Genomic DNA, 15,970 nt, shown 5'->3' on the forward strand with positions numbered 1-15,970 from the left:
TTTTACATAAAAGATGTTTACATATAATCCATAAGACAAAAAAATAGCTGAATTTATTAAAATGACCCAGTTCAAAAGTTTGTGAACCATTGATTCTTAATACTGTGTGTGGTTACCTGGATGATCTACGACTGTTTTTTTGTTGTGTGATGGTTGTTCATGAGTCCCTTGTTTATTCTGAGCAGTTAAACTGAGCTCTGTTCTTCAGAAAAAATCAAGGGATTGTTCAAGGGACTCATGAACAACCATCACAAAACAAAAAAACAGTTATAGATCATCCAGGTAACCACTCACAGTATTAAGAATCAATGGTTCACATACTTATGAATGGGGTTATTTTTATAAATTCAGTTATTTCTTTTTGTCTTGTGGATTATATGTAAACATCTTTTATGTAAAATATCTTACTCAGGACAATACTAAATAAAAAATAACATGCATTTTGTATTATCTCCCTTATTTTGTTAAAATTATTAACATTTTCACAGATTCTGCAAGTGGTTCACATACTTTTTCTTGCAACTGTATAAACTTAAATAAGAATGTCGTAGTCTACAACAAATAAGATTATATGTATTTGCACAGCATATGTATTAATATATTAACCCCTTCAGACACTGCGGTCATTGGAATCGACATCACGTAGTTATTGGTTTAAACCAATAAAATGTAATGTTTTTATAACATGATTACTGCCTGGTCACTGATTGGTTCCTGATCAACCAAACACAATAAAAATATGAGCCATAACTTAATCTGATTGAGATTCATGCATCACATAAGACAGGAATGACTAACCAACTAGACAGGAGGATGAGGAGCTCCGTTTTTTTCTTTTATTTGCTAATATGTTTTTACAGTAGTAGCATCATCAACTTGCACATATTATAACCTTAATAGTATCATCTGATAATATTAAAGTTAATTTGAAGATCTTTCAGAGCTGTAGAACACTTTTTTATATATAGTTTAATGTCCATCTCAATTGACATCAGGTGTTGAAAGATATCAGCAGGAACCTCATGAATTAGTTGTGTGCCAGGTTGTGAAATTCCAATGTTAATGTTTTATGAACATTAATGTTTATTAGTTATTAATATTATTAATATGATTTTATGTCTTCAGTGTTATGACCATAAACTGTCATTCAGTTTTTCATTAGTTTAAGTGAAAAATGGCAACAGTGAATGTGAAATGAGTGAATACACAGCAAGGCACACACACACACACACTCCACACACACACTAATGCCTTGATGCTATATGCACGCAATCATATATTTATCTAAACCAGCAAGTACACACAAACACAACAGCAAACACCCACGGACATACAGTGGGTACGGAAAGTATTCAGACCCCCTTAAATTTTTCACTCTTTGTTATATTGCAGCCATTTGCTAAAATCATTTAAGTTCATTTTTTTTTCTCATTAATGTACACACAGCACCCCATATTGACAGAAAAACACAGAATTGTTGACATTTTTGGAGATTTATTAAAAAAGAAAAACTGAAATATCACATGGTCCTAAGTATTCAGACCCTTTGCTGTGACACTCATATATTTAACTCAGGTGCTGTCCATTTCTTCTGATCATCCTTGAGATGGTTCTACACCTTCATTTGAGTCCAGCTGTGTTTGATTATACTGATTGGACTTGATTAGGAAAGCCACACACCTGTCTATATAAGACCTCACAGCTCACAGTGCATGTCAGAGCAAATGAGAATCATGAGGTCAAAGGAACTGCCTGAAGAGCTCAGAGACAGAATTGTGGCAAGGCACAGATCTGCCCAAGGTTACAAAAAAAATTCTGCTGCACTTAAGGTTCCTAAGAGCACAGTGGCCTCCATAATCCTTAAATGGAAGACGTTTGGGACGACCAGAACCCTTCCTAGAGCTGGCCGTCCGGCCAAACTGAGCTATCGGGGGAGAAGAGCCTTGGTGAGAGAGGTAAAGAAGAACCCAAAGATCACTGTGGTTGAGCTCCAGAGATGCAGTCGGGAGATGGGAGAAAGTTATAGAAAGTCAACCATCACTGCAGCCCTCCACCAGTCGGGGCTTTATGGCAGAGTGGCCCTACGGAAGCCTCTCCTCAGTGCAAGACACATGAAAGCCCGCATGGAGTTTGCTAAAAAAAACACCTGAAGGACTCCAAGATGGTGAGAAATAAGATTCTCTGGTCTGATGAGACCAAGATAGAACATTTTGGCCTTAATTCTAAGCGGTATGTGTGGAGAAAACCAGGCACTGCTCATCACCTGTCCAATACAGTCCCAACAGTGAAACATGGTGGTGGCAGCATCATGCTGTGGGGGTGTTTTTCAGCTGCAGGGACAGGACGACTGGTTGCAATCGAGGGAACGATGAATGCGGCCAAGTACAGGGATATCCTGGACGAAAACCTTCTCCAGAGTGCTCAGGACCTCAGACTGGGCCGAAGGTTTACCTTCCAACAAGACAATGACCCTAAGCACACAGCTAAAATAACGAAGGAGTGGCTTCACAACAACTCCGTGACTGTTCTTGAATGGCCCAGCCAGAGCCCTGACTTAAACCCAATTGAGCATCTCTGGAGAGACCTAAAAATGGCTGTCCACCAACGTTTACCATCCAACCTGACAGAACTGGAGAGGATCTGCAAGGAGGAATGGCAGAGGATCCCCAAATCCAGGTGTGAAAAACTTGTTGCATCTTTCCCAAAAAGACTCATGACTGTATTAGATCAAAAGGGTGCTTCTACTAAATACTGAGCAAAGGGTCTGAATACTTAGGACCATGTGATATTTCAGTTTTTCTTTTTTAATAAATCTGCAAAAATGTCAACAATTCTGTGTTTTTCTGTCAATATGGGGTGCTGTGTGCACATTAATGAGGAAAAAAATGAACTTAAATGATTTTAGCAAATGGCTGCAATATAACAAAGAGTGAAAAATTTAAGGGGGTCTGAATACTTTCCGTACCCACTGTATATACACATACTCACCCACTGCAACCAACAAAAGGAATCAAAGTTTTTTGAGACTTCATTCTATCATTCTATCATCTTTATTCTTTAGTGCTGTAAGTTCCATCCTTTATACAAGAAACAACTAGTTACATACAATATTTTTTTTGTTTGAACCAGAGGTCTCAGCTTTTTTGGCAGCATTAAAGTCAGTAAATAAAATGAAGAATCATTGTTTAATAAACAGAGACACAGATCTAATTTAAGCCTAATACCAACAAAATTAGAAAGCATTTGGATAACAAAGGTTGTGTAACTTATAAAAGTGAAATATGCCTGAATCATTTAATCCATCATGTGAGGAACTAAGTTAGATTTGGAATATAATGTCATTTTAAAAGCTTACTAGTTTCAGAGACAGCACAGTCATCAGCCGCTTGTTTTTTTCTCCTGTTTCCTCTACAGGTGGTGAGGTGCCCTACACGACTTTGGCTACAAGGATGATGATGGGGGTTTGGTGGCTTTTTGCTCTGATAGTCATCTCCTCCTACACGGCAAATCTGGCTGCCTTCCTCACCATCTCCCGCATCGAGAACTCCATTCAGTGAGTACACGCATTTATACAAAGTGTCACTCTTGCAGCTAGTATCAAACACTGTTATCATCCACACAATAAACGAAAACAACAAACACGTTGTAGCTTTCAATCTTCATCTCAGTTGAATATGCTGTCGTTTAAGCGTTACTAACAAAGACATGAATTTCTAGGAGTATTGATTAGATTTGGATAGGAACGGTATTAAGTGAGCAGCATTCTTCAACTGAAAACGCCTGCCTCATTCATCAAAAAAAAAAAAAAAAAAAAAAGAATCAGATTGTGTCTAATATAGTCACAAAAACACACAATGCCATGCAGTGTGTAAATGAATACTCACAAGACCTCAACTTGGTTTCATTTCCGTTGTACAGTATAAAAACCATTACGTCTATGGAGAATCCCTGTAAACCACATATACAAGTGTGTGTGTGTGTGTGTGTGTGTGTGTGTGTGTGTGTGTGTGTGTGTGTGTGTGTAGAAGATCTGCAGGTATGCAAACTCCGTTTTAATTTCCTGTGGCACAAATTATATCTATCATTCCAGTGAGAATGACGTCAGTTGTCTCTGCACCAGTAATTCATTTAACCTCTCTTGTTGAGAGCACAGAGACAGACAAAAAACGGTAACATTTTAAAAAGATGAATTTTGAAGTGTTTTTCTTAAGCAAATTTAATTTACGACAAGGTGGAACCTTTCAAACATTCACCAAAAATTAGCTGCTGCTCTTCCTGTTATGAAAATGATGGCCTTCTGTTATTCGCATTCAAGAGTCAAGAATATGACATTTTTATTGACAGTAGCAAAAAAATGCTTTTTTATGTAACAGGCAGGTATGTAATTTGTGATTAGTCATTAAAAAAAAAAATATGAATTTTATAAAAGAGCAGAAGTTTTGACCATTTGAACCAGACTCAAATGACTTCCTCTTTTCCTCATTTAAATTGCAGTACACTATTAGTTTGAGGTGGTTTAATGGTGTGGATCAGAATTAATTATCCTTTTTCATTAAAATTATTGTTTTTTATTATTTATTATTATTATTATTATTATATATAAAAAATGTTATGTCCATAACTGCTACATTTATGGGTGTTAAATTTTATTTTTTTTTTTTAAATAATTAAACACTGTGTTTAAAAGTTAATTTTGTGGCTTTACATATCGCCACCTTAGAATTATGAGGTTCTATCTGCATTCTGAGCAGTTTTGAAATATTGAAAAAATAAAGATGGCATCTGAAAGTTGTGGTTGGTGGTCGGTTTGTGTAAATGTACATTTTTGACCATTGTTTTCCACTTTTGATGTCATTTCTATAGCGGGAAATTACTATTGTAGTAATAAAATATTCGCGTAGTTTTCACCAAAGCTCGCGCTATTTTGCTGTAGATCATTAAACCATTATGCTGCCTCAGAAGTGTGTCCAAAACCAGTTTCATGAGGTGCCATCGTGCGCTAACGCTGCCTGCAAAGTCATTGCCTGATAGGGAAGCGAGGCAACAAGTCAGCTGCCTTAGTTTTCGGATGCTGTCATAGAGTTGAACTCACATGTGGTTAAACAAATTCAGCGATGACTAGCAGTGATAGAGTTAATTGTGCTTGTAACAATTCTCGTCATATAACCATGTAGGCGATTTTGGGAGGGGGTTGAGTTACTAGGGAAAATGAGAGTATTTAGTATTTATTTTTTCAAGATCTCAGTTTGTTTATTTTTCTTTGCATTAGATTATCATTAATGAGCCTGTGCTTAGATCGCTTGATTCTAGCTCTATGCACCTAATTAGGATTTCCATAAATTTAAATGTATTATCTTTTAATGTGTAGACGATGGCAGGGTCATTACAGAAATAATTACAGCCTAAACTCCGCACCCAGGGGTCTGTTGTATTTAAAATACACAATTCAGTCAGGAAGAGCTGAAAGATTTATGAGACCAACTGGGTGGTTGGGTGAGTTCACAATTAGATAGTTTTGTCTTGAGAGGAGTTTCATTACCTAATAGAGTACAGTTTGTTTAGTATCATATTCTTGTGTTGATGTGAGAATTTTAAGCCAAACGGATACAGGACAAAAAGAGGGAGCGTTAGTTCATCAGTCTCTTTTTATCGACTCTACTGATCCTAACCCAGTGTTAATTAAATCAGAGCAACATCAACTTATCGACAACTCTCACTTACCCCACATAGCTCTTAACCAGTTAACACAAAATCTATACATTCGCTCGTTTCATTCATCAGGCTGATCCTCAAGGAATTCAGACGAATGCTTTGTACTTATTTGATATCGAATGCATTTATGTGAAACTTTTGCAGCAGGGCTGAATTCTGAGGTAAGTGTCAAAAATGTGAATCATTGCCTGCAGAGTAAAATTTAACTGTGGAAATGGAATATTTTTTAGTTTTGTTTTACATTATGTACATGCTGGCACCATGATGGCTCAGATTCAGCTGTAGATGTTTAGAGAGAGGATTTGTCATCTTGTGAGTGAGGAAAACACTTCAGTTGTGTCTTGTTTGTGCTGATTGCCATTGTTTTGAATGATTTGCAAGACTGTGCCACTGATTTGCTGGATATAATACAGCTTAGCAGAAAAAGAGAGCTGTTCACTTTTATCTCGAAACAGCATGAAAGTGGCATTGCTTTTTTAACAGAGAAAAGTAATAAAGACTGTCCTGCAGCCTTAATGTTTAAATCTGCGTTACAACGTGCCCTTGTAAGGAAGTGCATTTGAATATTCATGCATATTGTTAAATCAGTTTAGAAATATAAAAAATGGTTTAGGAAACAGATTGTGCAGTGTGGCTCTATACATGTCGATTTTCAACATGCGTCCATCTGTGAAGGTGAAGGCGGGCCAGGCTACAGGCTTCTTGAGATTTGTTTTTTCTGCACTTGCAGTTTCCCATGCCAGTTTGCCTGCGGTCTGGCTAGTCACAGTCACTCCGTGCCACAGATGACAGTTTTCCTGGGCAAAGCAAAGAGATCAGCTAAGCGGCCATAGCATTTGAATGCCGCCAGATGGTCACCTATAAAGGGCGTGAAAAAGCGAATACAGATAGATTGCTATTCTTAAGGCTAATTGAATTTTGCAGTAACAAGAACACATTGCCGCTTTGCAAATGTTCCACTAGTATTAAAAATTACAGAGATAGATTAAACTACAGTCAAACTGAATCTATAAATATTGTAGATCTGCTACATAACATTCAGTCTACTTGTTCAACATTGAAAGACCCCATTTTGTGGCATAACATCATCAGGCATAACATTATGACCACCTTCCTAATATTGTGTTGGTCTCCCTTTTGCTGTCAAAACAGCCCTGGCCTGTAGAGGCATGAACTCCACTAGACCCCTGAAGGTGTGCTGTGGTATCTGGCACCAAGATGTTAGCAGCAGATCCTTTAAATCCTGTAAGTTGCGAGGTGGGGCCTCCATGGATCAGACTTGTTTGTTCAGCACATCCCACAGATGCTCGAATGGATTGAGATCTGGGGAATTTTAAGTCAACACCTCAAACTCGTTATTGTGCTCCTCCAGCATTATTCTGCTGAAAGAGGCCACAGCCACCAGGGAATACTGTTTCCATGAGGGTGTACATGGTCTGCAACAATGCTTAGGTAGGTGGTACGTGTCAAAGTAACATCCACATAGATGGCAGGACCCAAGGTTTCCCAGCAGAACATTGCCCAAAGCATTACACTGCCTCCGCCGGCTTGCCTACTTCCCATAGTGCATCCTGGTGCCACGTGTTCCCCAGGTAAGTGACGTACAAGCATCCGGCCATCCACGTGATGTAAAAGAAAACGTGATTCATCAGACCAGGCCACCTTCTTCCATTGCTCCGTGGTCCAGTTCTGATGCTCACGTGCCCACTGTTGGCACTTTTGGCGGTGGACAGGGGTCAGCATGGGCCCCCTGAATGGTTTGCGACTATGCAGCCCCATACGCAACAAACTGTGATGCACTGTGTGTTCTGACACCTTTCTATCAGAACCAGCATTAACTTCTTGAGCAATTTGAGCTACAGTAGATTGTCTGTTGGATCGGACCACACGGGCCAGCCTTCGCTCCCCACGTGCATCAATGAGCCTTGGCCGCCCATGACTCTGTCGCTGGTTCACCACTGTTCCTTCCTTGGATGACTTTTGATAGATACTGACCACTGCAGACCGGGAACACCCCACAAGAGCTGCAGTTTTGGAGATGCTCTGACCCAGTCGTCTAGCCATCACAATTTGGCCTTGTCAAACTCGCTCAAATCTTATGCTTGCCCATTTTTCCTGCTTCCAACACATCAACTTTGAGGACAAAATGTTCACTTGCTGCCTAATTTATCCCACCCACTAACAGGTGCCGTGATGAAGAGATAATCAGTGTTATTCTCTTCACCTGTCAGTGGTCATAATGTTATGCCTGATCGGTGTGTGTATGTGTATATATATATATATATATATATATAATACGCTATATTATGTAATATAATGAATATTCTTTACTATAGTCTTCTTTTTGTAGTCTTTACTGTCACTTTTGATGCATCCTTGCTCAATAAAAGTTTTCATCTCTTAAAAAATCATTTTGAACAATGTTATGTTTTAAATGTATGTAATTTATTTAACAAATAACTGCAAGTACTGCATTAAAACAGAAAAAAACAACAATAATAAAAAAAAAGTATGTGATTATTATTCATTGTTTTTAATTAATATCAAAGTAAAAGTTTATGGCGGAGACAAGTTCTTTTATATGTTCTGCCCAAAGTTCCTGTTTTAATAAGAAATATGTCAACACAGGGGTGAAAACTACTTTTACTGCTGTTTTATTAAGTGCACGGTGACCCACAGAGTAGATGAAGAAAAGATGAAAGATTTGCATTAGCATTGAAATCGTAATGTCACAGACTGGACCTGCCTTGCTCAGTAGCCCTGCGGTGGTGTTTTATAGTACTGCAGGGTGCTCGTGGGTCATTTTTATGGCTATTCTCCATGCAAATGACACCCAACACATAACCATAATTCTTAGGGAGGGGCGGGGATTAAGTGCCGAGATTAATTGGGAGCAATAAAAGATTAACGTTTGTGGGCAAGTTCATTAAACCTTCAAAGGGTGCTAGCAGAGTTAAGTACTAGAAGAAGACGACAGCTGTCTGATGTAATAATATTTGATAAATTAGAGGTCAGTACAACTATCTGCAGGAATCTCAACAGCACCAACTCATGCGCCCGCTGTCATTGACGTACTGCTCGAAATGTATAGAAATATTAATATATAGTTGATCATGTTGAATACTGATACAATATGAAAGCACTCATTTGTATCCTGATAGGTTTTCTAAATGAAGTGAGACTTTTGAAACGCTTTGATGAACTGCATTATTTTGATGATGGCGTGAAGGGAAACCGAGAAAGCTTCATCTTTATTGTGTTTTCCAATTATTTGCTTAATATAAATATTACTGCAGGGAATTAGTGTCCCTTGGTTGGCTAACTTTTAATTAGATGTAAGATATTAACACAAATTGCTGAATAAACAGTATTCGACATAACATAAATGGGTGAGCGTCTGTGCAGCGAAGCTGCTGGATAGATTTATACTCACTTACATTGGCACAATTAAGCTCAAACGTGTGGGTATTCATGCATTCACATTGTAGATTTTGCAAATAATGTTTTAATCGTTAAATTATTATGCCCCCCAGGCATCAACCCAATAATGTTGTTTCTAAATATTTTCGATTTGAAAATGTTTTATTGTTCCCCTACAGGTCTTTGCAGGACTTGGCTAAGCAGACAGACTTGCCGTATGGCACGGTTCTGGACTCCGCCGTCTACGACCAGGTGCGGAGTAAAGGCATGAACCCTTTCGAGAGGGATCCGATGTACTCACAGATGTGGAGGATGATCAACCGGACAGGAGGAGCTGAAAACAACGTGGAGGAATCAAAAGAAGGCATCCGGAAGGTAGGACACTCCAGGCGATGTGACTACAGCCACCGTTTATCTAATTACAGTGCTTAACTAAGCAACAGTTTGTGAAGATAGCGCTAATGTTCTCTGAATAGAGATATCAAAGCAAAAATGTGCTAATGTGACTTAATGGTGCTTGAGTTATGAGTGATTTAACTCTGAAAATTCCCCTACTGAATTCCCATACTAATTAGGTGTGGGTTAATGCCTTATTTGTTAACCCACAATTTTTTATTCCTCTCTTCCAAGCGTGTTTTCATTTGGAATTTTAAACGAGCTCGAGCACTGCAATTAAAAAGGCTGGTAGGCAAGTGAAGTATGAAGGAAGAGAGTCTGCGCCGCCTTCAGATCTTGAGAGAATACTAAAGAGTAAATGGCTGACTAGAGTGTTTTGTTAATGTGATATCATCTCACAGGTGTTCGGTTAAATATTGTATGACAAGGTGACACCCATGTCTTGCCAGAGGCGTCACCCTTCTTCAGCCTCTCCTTCCTTTGCCTCTCTTTTGTTTCGCCTGCATGTCTCAGTCAGTAGCATGTAGGCTTCAGAGCGCCCCCTAGTGACCTTGATATGATTTACATTTCAGCCATTTAACAGATGCTTTTACCCAAAGCCATTTACAAAAAGTGCTTCAGCTTTACATACGATGCTGTTTAGATTATTGTCAACAGATTGTCGCTGTACAAATCCCGTAACTAATAAACAAGCCAACGTGATAGAATTTTTTTATACTAATTTTTTTGCAAGCAATGATGCATGAAAATGTATATTTGTTGAAACCGAGAATTCTGGACATACTGTGCTGACAAATCATTTTTGCATTTTAATTTTTAAAATACTAATGTTGAACTGGCATTAATTTGTGTTTACATTGGGTAATCCTTAAATTGTTATCAATTCAATAATATTAAGGCTCCAACAGCATTTAAAATATTGTGTAGTTGTACATTTATGTGTTGTTAAATGCAAAATTGCCTAAAAAAAAACTCTATTCCCAACAGAGACAATGTTGACTTTTTTGGCACATACTATTTTGATGTGCAAAAACAGTGATCTTAATATAATTCATGAACTGGCTTTTGTCAAATAGAGGCACATATTGTACTCTATGACAATAAAGTGTTTAAGAATACTCAACAAAAGACAAAAGACTTATTTTCCATTTCTAAAGGAAAAGTGGCAGATTCTAACTAACAGAAGCCTCTCTGCCTCTCTGACATTTCTTTCCTCTTCTCATTTATTACATAAATAGCCTCGCAGACTCTTCGCAAGCACAGGCAAATGTTCTTTTCAGCCAAAAATTAATCATTTAGTTATTGACTTTCTTCTGTGGAACAACAAAGTAGAAATTTAGCAAAATGTCAGAGCTTCTGCATACAGTAAATAGGGGAACAGGGGCTGTCGAGCTCAAAAAAAGTACATTAAAAGTCTTCTAAAATCATACAATAGCTTTTTGTGAGGAACAGTAAATAACACTTTTTGTGTTTTACAGGTAGAAAAAAAAAGCTCAAATAAAATAAATGTTTGGAACAATGTGACAAAGAGTAAATTATGATGAATTTTCAAGAACAGCCGCAGAATTCATTGTGTAACAGCAGGACTTGTCGCAGCTTGTGAGACTGATAATAAAGGAGTGTCTGTACACTGGACAAACATCTGCTCTGATTTCCCCAGCAAATATTTACGATGTTTATTCTCAATTGTATTCATCTCTTCTCTGAGCTAGTCATGTGCTAATGTTGAGAGCCCCTGTTTGTCTCATTTTTCAATAATAGGAGCAGACTGGGAATTTCATTTCTCTGCTAAGGAAGATGCTTTCATAATTCATGAGTGGAGCATACAAGATTTCTATTTTTATGGCACATTTTCACCCACATTGCAAAACATTAATACTTTCACTCAAGATGAATGTGTTTCATGAATTTTCATAGGTCTTATAAGTGTAAAAAATGAGGTGTCCCTGGAACTGAAGATGAAAAAATGAATTTTTTCCTTTGAATTGAATTCATTTCCTTAATTATTTTAAGTAAATGTCTTGAGTAAACTTAGAATTGGTTGCCATGACTTAAAATCTGTCATCATGGTAGCAATTATCTTTTTTATATTAAGTAACCAAGGAGATTAACTTTTACCAAGTTATTATGCTTAAAAATGATTCTATGCTAATTGTTCACTTTTAATTTGTTCAATATTAGCGAATTTGATTGAACCACAAAACTACTAAAATCAAGTATATGGTTGTGTTTCCCTTTTTTCAGTGTACTGTAACCTTTCAGAATATACATTTCAAATTTTCCAGTGACATTGCACCCTTAAATGATTTAATCTTAAGAAACATCATATTACAACAATAGTTTGTGTTTTCCTGTCCACGACTAGTAAATCAAATGTGGATCTATGAAGGAGGCTTTGGCCTGGAAACTGTAGCACTCAGAGAAGGACATGAGAAGGTCTGCATCCTAGGAAGACATTTTTCAGGTCATAAGATGAGATATCCCCATTATGTCCAGCTCAGTACCCACCGGAGGAGAATTTTGTACATAGACCATTAGTTGACATCAAAACATGATGGAAAGAGGGGAGCGAGAGGGGGTGTGGAGAAGGAGAGAGCGAGGTGCCTTTGACTGCAAACAAGACAGTCGATATAAGCCAGCACTAAAAGGATTTCAATCATATTTCACCATACACAGACTTCATTATCTAAGGCTTATATGGCCAGCATGTCCATCGCCTGAGAGAGAGAGAAAAAGAAGAAAGCAGCTGAGGGCCAAACACAGCTGAGAGAGGGAAGATGGAGGTAGATAGGAAGAAAGACAGTAGTTTGCACAAAAATTTACTTCTGTCATTATTTATGCACCTGCGTGTCGTTCTAAACTTGTATGACTTTTCTGTGCACTTACAATCAATTGCTACTAAAGATTTAAAGCTACAAAAAGGACATAAATGTGTCTTAAAAGTTTTGGAATATTTGCTAAATATATACAGGTACACTATCGTTCAAAAGTTTGGGGTTGGCAAGTTAAGAGAAATCAACCAAAATTCACTAGCTATTCATTACTGTTGTGACCGGATCATTGAATCAGTGAGTTGAACTGCACAGTGATTCATTTTCATGAACTAAACATTGAGAATAGTTCTGTGAACCAGATCATATAGCTTCATATGATTTTAAATATTTAGCATGTGTCATGAGGACCACTTTATGGCGCTTTCATGGTGATTTTGTGTTTCTTTTTCGAAGTTTAAAAGCTTTTGTCCCTTTTTACTGTATAGTAATTGAATGGAAAACAGCAACAAAGCGACCAAGACTTGTTTTTCCACAGAAGAAAGAAAGTCATATGGATTTGAAATGATCAGAGGGTGAGTCAGTGATGACAAAATATTCAAGTGAATTCTCATTATAGAGGGCATCTAATGATCTTTCCTTCCTTCGTTCTTCATTCCCCAAATTCACATAAACACGCTATACAAAGAGCTGCTCTCTTCTCATTACACAAACACTTATTTATCATTTCATTCTCAGCTTGCTCATTAGCGTGTTGTCACACCGAACAGCACAAAACAGTGCAGTGCATGTGGGAAGTCGGACGGTGATTGTTTAGAAAGCGTAATGATGAGATTTGAGTCATCACCAGCTGAGGCAACGTGAACGCATGAGGAGGCCTGCTCTATGGGAAAGATTAAAACTCTTTAACACCTGCTTGGTGCGTTTGAGAAATTTCCACAAAGATCAAAGAGAGCCGCGGTGTTTGCGTAGAAGTGTGTTTAGAGTCACAACGCTCATCGTGTGCACCTGCTCACCACTTATCACAAGAAATTGCTGTTGTTGTTTTGCAGATATTTAGACCTTTGTTAATAGCAGTGTGAATGAGTTTGTGTTAATCTCATCTTTATAAGAATCCGAGAGTGTTTTATTAGCGACATTAACGGATTTGAATCCAAGAGACAGTACTGTGGATGAGCAGTAAGAGAATGTTTAGCAGTTATTTGTTAAAGGGGCTTTCAAAGTGACAGTGATTAAGTCAATGCAAATTAATCGACAGTGATTAAAAAGGACATCGAATCTCTGTGCTTTTGGTAGGTACAGTAGTAGTTGTTCCAGCTCAACCACTGTATCCAACTATCAGGTGTCAGAACTCTAAATGTGTTTCAGTTGGATTAAAACAATTTGTATTTTTAAAATGACACAATGCTTTTGTCTGACTAAATTCGTAGCTTTCTTGCTGCAAATCACTGTCAGTGTGGACACCCTTTAAGAGTCTATTGTAAACACAATCTGTGAATGTTTAACAGCCTGTGAACAGGGCAATCCCAAGAACACTTGCTGTGTTTATCATTGATTTGTTTTGTGAGGCAAAAAGGTTATATACAGGCCCACACAGAACTCCGTTAGACAACTCTGTAGATTATCGTAGAATAGGAATGCCTATTCTTTCACAGTCTTTCACATCCTCATCATGTTTGATTATTAAATATATTGATTAGTTTACTTGTGCTTTCATGTAGTACTCTCAGCTCAGTTTAAAATCAGAAAATCAGGATATGTATGTATACTGGTACATCTCAGTAAATTAGAATATCATGAAAAAGTTTTTTTTTTTTTTTTTTCCTGTAATTTAATTCAAAAAGTAAAACTTAAATATATTCTAGATTTATTAGACATAAAGTAAAATATTTCCAGACTTTTTTTGATTTCATTTTGATGATTACAGCTTGCTGCTCGTCAAAATCAAAAAATCAGTATCTCAAATTATTAGAATATTTAATTTCAAGTTCTATTAAATTACCATTCTCAGGGTATAAATACTGGGTTTAGGTCAGTAATCCCAACAGCAGTCATGGGGAAGTCTGCTGACTTGACAGTTGTCCAGAAGACGATCATCAAGACCCTCTATAATGAGGGTAAGCCACAGAGGGTCATTGCTGAAAGAGCTGGCTGTTTGCAGAGTGCTGTGCCAAAGCATATTCATGGAAAGTTGACTGGAAGGAAAAAGTGTGGTAGGAAAAGGTATACAAGTGAAAGGAATGACCGCAGGCTTGAGAAGATTGTCAGGCGAAGCCGATTTAAGAACTTAGGAGAGCTTCAAAAGGAGTGGACTGAAGCTGGAGTCAGTGCATCAAGAGCCACCGCACACAGACGTCTTCAGGAAATGGGCTACAACTGTCACATTCCACGTACCAAGTCACTTCTAAACCAAAGACAACGTCAGAAGCGTCTTACCTGGGCTAAGGAGAAAAAGAACTGGACTGTTGCTCAGTGGTCCAAAGTCCTCTTTTCAGATGAAAATACATTTTGCATTTCATTTGGAAATCAAGGTCCCAGAGTCTGGAGGAAGAGTGGAGAGGCACAGAAACCATGTTGCTTGAAGTCCAGTGTGAAGTTTCCTCAGTATGTGTGTACACACATATATATATATATATATATATATATATACACACTGCCGTTTGTGGTCGATAAGATGTTTTTTTTTTTTAAAGAAGTCTCTTGTGCTCACCATGGCTACAAACATATATTAAAATGTAATTTATTCCTGTAATGTCAAAGCTGAATGTTTCAGCAGCCATTACTCCAGTCTTCAGTGTCACATATTTCTTTAGAAATCATTATAATATGCTGATTTGGTGCTCAAGAATTTTTTTTTATTATTAATATTATCAATGTCGAAAACAGTTGTGCTGCATAATAACGCTAATTAAATATTCTATATATTAGTCCTTGTAATACAGAAACTCTCTGAACCCTACTCCACTTACAACACTCAAAGAGAGAGAGAGAGAGCAGAAAAAACAGAAAAATGAAAGAGCTTTGGATGCCAAAAAGAGAAGATAGAGAGATAGTGTAGGATATGTGGGAGGGGAAGATAATTGAGACTGGACATCACAGGTAAGATACAAATAAAGGAGGAGGAGAGGTAAAATGGAAATCTTGCTTTAACCTGCATTTGCCAAGACTTATCTTCTTCCTCCTGATAGGTTTAGTGGAGCATTGTTGCTATAGGCATCTGATGGAATGAGCTGGCGTTAAAGCTTTAAGAAAAGAGGCGGACAGGAGAAAGACACAGAGTGTCTTTCTCCTCAAAGAGAGAGGGTAAGTGTTCAGAAAAGATAAGAGCATTTAAAAAAAAAAAAGATTGAAGAAGCGGTGCTAATTGTGAAGCTATATTTACTTTGACTATGACTTTAAATGCACACATATTCATATACAGCAATTTGCTGAGCAAAACTGAAATTATAATAAGATCTAATTGAGGAGGGTTGATCTAAAAGGAAATTAGGCCCCATTATCGGTCTGAGCTTCGGGAAAGACTGAGCTCAAAGGGCTGAATCTACTTGGCAGGACATCTGACCGCATGGAGAATATTCTTTTTACTCCTCACTTCCGATATCAGTCTCTTTTCACTCCCATTCTGCTACATAAAGAATCTGTTAGCGGTAGCAAAACAGGAACCTCATGGG

General features: G+C 37.6%; 1 protein-coding gene across 5 annotated transcripts in view; it reads left to right on the top strand.

Moving 5' to 3' along the window:
* grid2 (glutamate receptor, ionotropic, delta 2) overlaps positions 1-15,970 on the top strand; it is a 434,613-nt gene that overhangs the window by 376,009 nt on the left and 42,634 nt on the right. For all 5 annotated transcript variants that reach the window (XR_007931154.1, XR_007931155.1, XM_051901960.1 and 2 more), the window contains 2 exons: positions 3,415-3,553; positions 9,312-9,507. Coding sequence is in view for 3 of the 5 variants with exons in the window: in XM_051901960.1 (XP_051757920.1) it covers positions 3,415-3,553; positions 9,312-9,507 (335 nt within the window). In the remaining 2 variants the exon portion in view is untranslated. The remainder of the gene's footprint in view (positions 1-3,414; positions 3,554-9,311; positions 9,508-15,970) is intronic.

This window comes from Ctenopharyngodon idella, chromosome 8, assembly GCF_019924925.1.
Source record: "Ctenopharyngodon idella isolate HZGC_01 chromosome 8, HZGC01, whole genome shotgun sequence".
NCBI classification, from domain to species: domain Eukaryota; kingdom Metazoa; phylum Chordata; class Actinopteri; order Cypriniformes; family Xenocyprididae; genus Ctenopharyngodon; species Ctenopharyngodon idella.